At 44.6% G+C, this 3362-nt stretch overlaps 1 protein-coding gene across 1 annotated transcript in view; it reads right to left on the bottom strand.

Moving 5' to 3' along the window:
• Nucleotides 1-331: 331 nt before the first annotated feature.
• The window catches only part of T265_09782 (hypothetical protein), a gene marked incomplete at both ends in the record, with an annotated part of 27359 nt that continues 24328 nt past the window's right edge, over nucleotides 332-3362 (bottom strand). Inside the window, one exon of the mRNA XM_009175956.1 lies at nucleotides 332-1396. Coding sequence (XP_009174220.1) covers nucleotides 332-1396 — 1065 coding nt within the window. The remainder of the gene's footprint in view (nucleotides 1397-3362) is intronic.

Genomic DNA, 3362 nt, shown 5'->3' with positions numbered 1-3362 from the left:
AGGTTGACCTCGGATGTTCTATTTCACCGAATAATCAATAACTGCAACTCACACAACCGGATGACCATCAAGAGGATCTGGGGGAAAATCAATATTTCCTTCTAGTTTATTCACTGTGGAAAGTAGCCGTATGACAAGAAACTCAAACTCCAAGTGTGTCTTCTTCGGAGGGAAATAACAGTGGGTTTTCTGAATGAATGGTCTTTGGAAAATCCATAAACAAATACGTTTTGAACGCAACTCAAGTTTTTTTTATAATTCCGTCGGAAAGACTAGACGACCAAAATAGGAATGGATCGTGGCATCTTGGACCAATTTGTGGGTAATGTGGTCAGGAAACACGAAACAGGTCCGATGTTATCTCGTTCTTCAAGGCAGGGATGTGTAGTGTATGTATAATCTGCTGTGAACCTGTGAACAGGTATTCGGCCGCCAGAACAAATCGATTTTCCGCATTATTCGCACTATTCAGTTGCCATGGCGAGCGCTCACGACGCACGAATGCGTAATGATCTGTCAAGTCAGAACAAGGTAAGTTTCCACGCTTTCCAGCTCCCTCCAAAACATGCGAATATCCGAAAATAACACAGTTGGACAGGTCAGAGTAAGTGAGGTTAAGAAATTGTACAACGTCAAACGGAACTGGGTACCACCTGGTTCCTAATGGTCGGAACCGTAGGGGGAATAACACGGATAGTGGCCAGCAGTAGTATCTTCCGTATGAACCTGCAATCTCGCAAACGTGTGATCCGTTGTTTGTATAGTATCCGATATCTAAATATGGCCAGCCCCATGGATACTCGGATGATTGTCTGCTAAGTGGAAGATCTTCGGAATTGTTCACTGCCTTTATGAGGCGCGTATGTAACTTTCCCCTGACAGATTGATCGACAAATAGATATTCCGGCTCTAATAGCCTCAGGAGTTCAATCATCTTAGGTCTGACAGTTTCGTCAACCAACACATCTAGATCGTCGTCCCAAGGAATGAAGTCATGATGTCGATAGGAACCTAGCAGCGTCCCTCCGTACAACATAAACCTGTCGCCGAATCCATAAGCAAACATGATATCTGCAAACATTTGCAGTAGATGCTTGCATAACGCTCGTTGTCCTGCACTCATTACGGGCATAAATGCATCCGGTAGTGGCTCGACTTTCCCCATCGCATTTCTCCGACCAGCCGGCACAGATGCGATGGGATCGGGGGGCCATTGCAATTTGGACAAATCAGGAAGCATTCTAACTTGCTTTTCATCCAAATGGGGAAGGACCAGGAATGGGGCAAGTGAGATGTCGGGTGCAGTTACAATGATCTGTGGTGCTTGAGACGCGTACCATCTGGTGAGGAGAAGGAAACATACGACCGCCAGTATTCCGACGATGGCTTTGAACATGCCATAATTTGTCACACACGGTCTTTCGGTAATACTCAGGATGCTTAACCGAACCATTTGGAGCAGGTTTCCCTGTGAAAGGAAGAAGTGATACGATTTAGTATTAAACCACACGAAACAGTTGGCACAACCTAGAAACAGTCAAAGCAATCCGATTATTCATTCGACCACTGAGGGAACTGGTCGAAATTGGGTAGTATTTCAAATGGTCCAGCTACACTTTGAAAAGCTCATCTCATTGATGCGGGTTTTTATTGGTTACCTTCGACCCTGCAAATTCACGCTTGATATTTTTCTACAGAATAACAGGCTTGGATCTATCGTTCATGGTTGAGTACATTCGGTGCTTTCAGTCGTGAACTTGTGCGTTTCAAGAAGTCCTTCTCAATGAAGAACAACAGATAGGATCACTTGAAGATTGGAGAGAAACCGATGAATCACTGATTCATCTGGTTCGCGATGAACGGTTGTCTGATTATGGAATGTCAGCTAAGGTGATAAACAAATGGGATTTGTCTTACTGTTCTGACCCTTTCAAGGTCTTCAAATAAAAAGTGCCTGACTATACCCTAGTGTCCGAACGTATCGGCAAAGTTTAAGTACATGAAGCCAAGACGGAATGTGAAGATATGTGGCAGAGTGAAACCAGTGCCCTCCTAACCGTCTGATGCACACGCTCCAACCTCAATAATAATAGGTAGAACGTAAAATTAAGGGAAACTCGGGGACTGCGCCTACCTGATGAGCCCAAAGCAGAAGAGCGAAACCGGTCGTGGACTGTCGAAGGGTTTTCAGCAACCTTGTGAGTAGTTTCCTTCATGAAAATATACTGCGATATCTCGAATATCGTGCCAAGTGAAACATGAGGCGGCCTGTGTGCAGCACATTCAGTTTCTTAAGAACACCATAGAAGAAGGATGCAGCTGGGTTCCAGGTAATTCTCCGGTCAAAGCCGAATTTGTATGCAAATGAGTGTACTTGTCAATATCTGTCCAATTTGAGTTCGATCAGAACATAAGGTTTACGTAAACTTGTTGACTGCGCCTACCCGATGAGCTCCAAGAAGGGCGAAACCGGTCGTGGGCTGTCGAAGAGTTATGAGTAGTACGTCACGTTTCCTCACTAAATAATAACTTTCAGCTAGCCGCCTTATTACTGGAGCGAAGTTGCCGGTTTGTTCAAGTCTATACAAAGGCAATCGGAAGAGTTATGAGTAGTACGTCACGTTTCCACACTAAATAATAACTTTCAGCGAGCCACCTTATTACTGGAGCAAAGTTGCCGGTTTGTCCAAGTCTATACAAACGCAATCCAGAGGCTGAGATTGGGCTGGAATCTTCTGATCACTAGGTTCATGCCTCAAACAACCACTGAGCCACCTCGGGCTTTGCAATTTTAAACAATCAGGACCTACCGTACGTCATACTTACCTGTCCCGAGTTCACTATGCATGCCAAGGCTACTCCTGGTGTGAATTCCACAACCCATTTATATGGACTAGAAGATGCGACTGAGGTGTGAACCTACCCTCTGACTTCGGGTTTGGCGGTCGGACGTCAAACCACCTACAGGCATCCTTCGTGTCTACAGCATATGTACCTGTGCTTATGATTCCAAGTTTGAAAAATCTCGTTTTTCACTACTTTTCTCTTAGATCCAGCCATATCAAGCTTGTATTTCGTGCACGAAAAAATGCAGAGGAATCTGGTGTCCGCTATTTAATTTGTTCCACTCACACGTACTGCGCATTGTAGTTTCACTGAATTTGGTTCAAAGCTCCGTCACGGCTTGCGTTGGACACCATGTGCTAACCAACTGACTAAGCTCGTAATTTATTTTAGTTTCACGTATTACGAACATGTCATATCTTCGAACATCCGAACGAGCTCAGAGGTATGAAGCACAAACTGACAAATAGACTTGGTCGTGTGGTGACAGAGGTCATGCACACTCTTCTAGTTGTAAG

The sequence above is a fragment of the Opisthorchis viverrini genome (assembly GCF_000715545.1).
Source record: "Opisthorchis viverrini unplaced genomic scaffold opera_v5_302, whole genome shotgun sequence".
Lineage (NCBI taxonomy): Eukaryota > Metazoa > Platyhelminthes > Trematoda > Opisthorchiida > Opisthorchiidae > Opisthorchis > Opisthorchis viverrini.
Note: the sequence above shows the minus strand (reverse complement) of the source record. Positions and strands in the feature narration are given on the sequence as shown.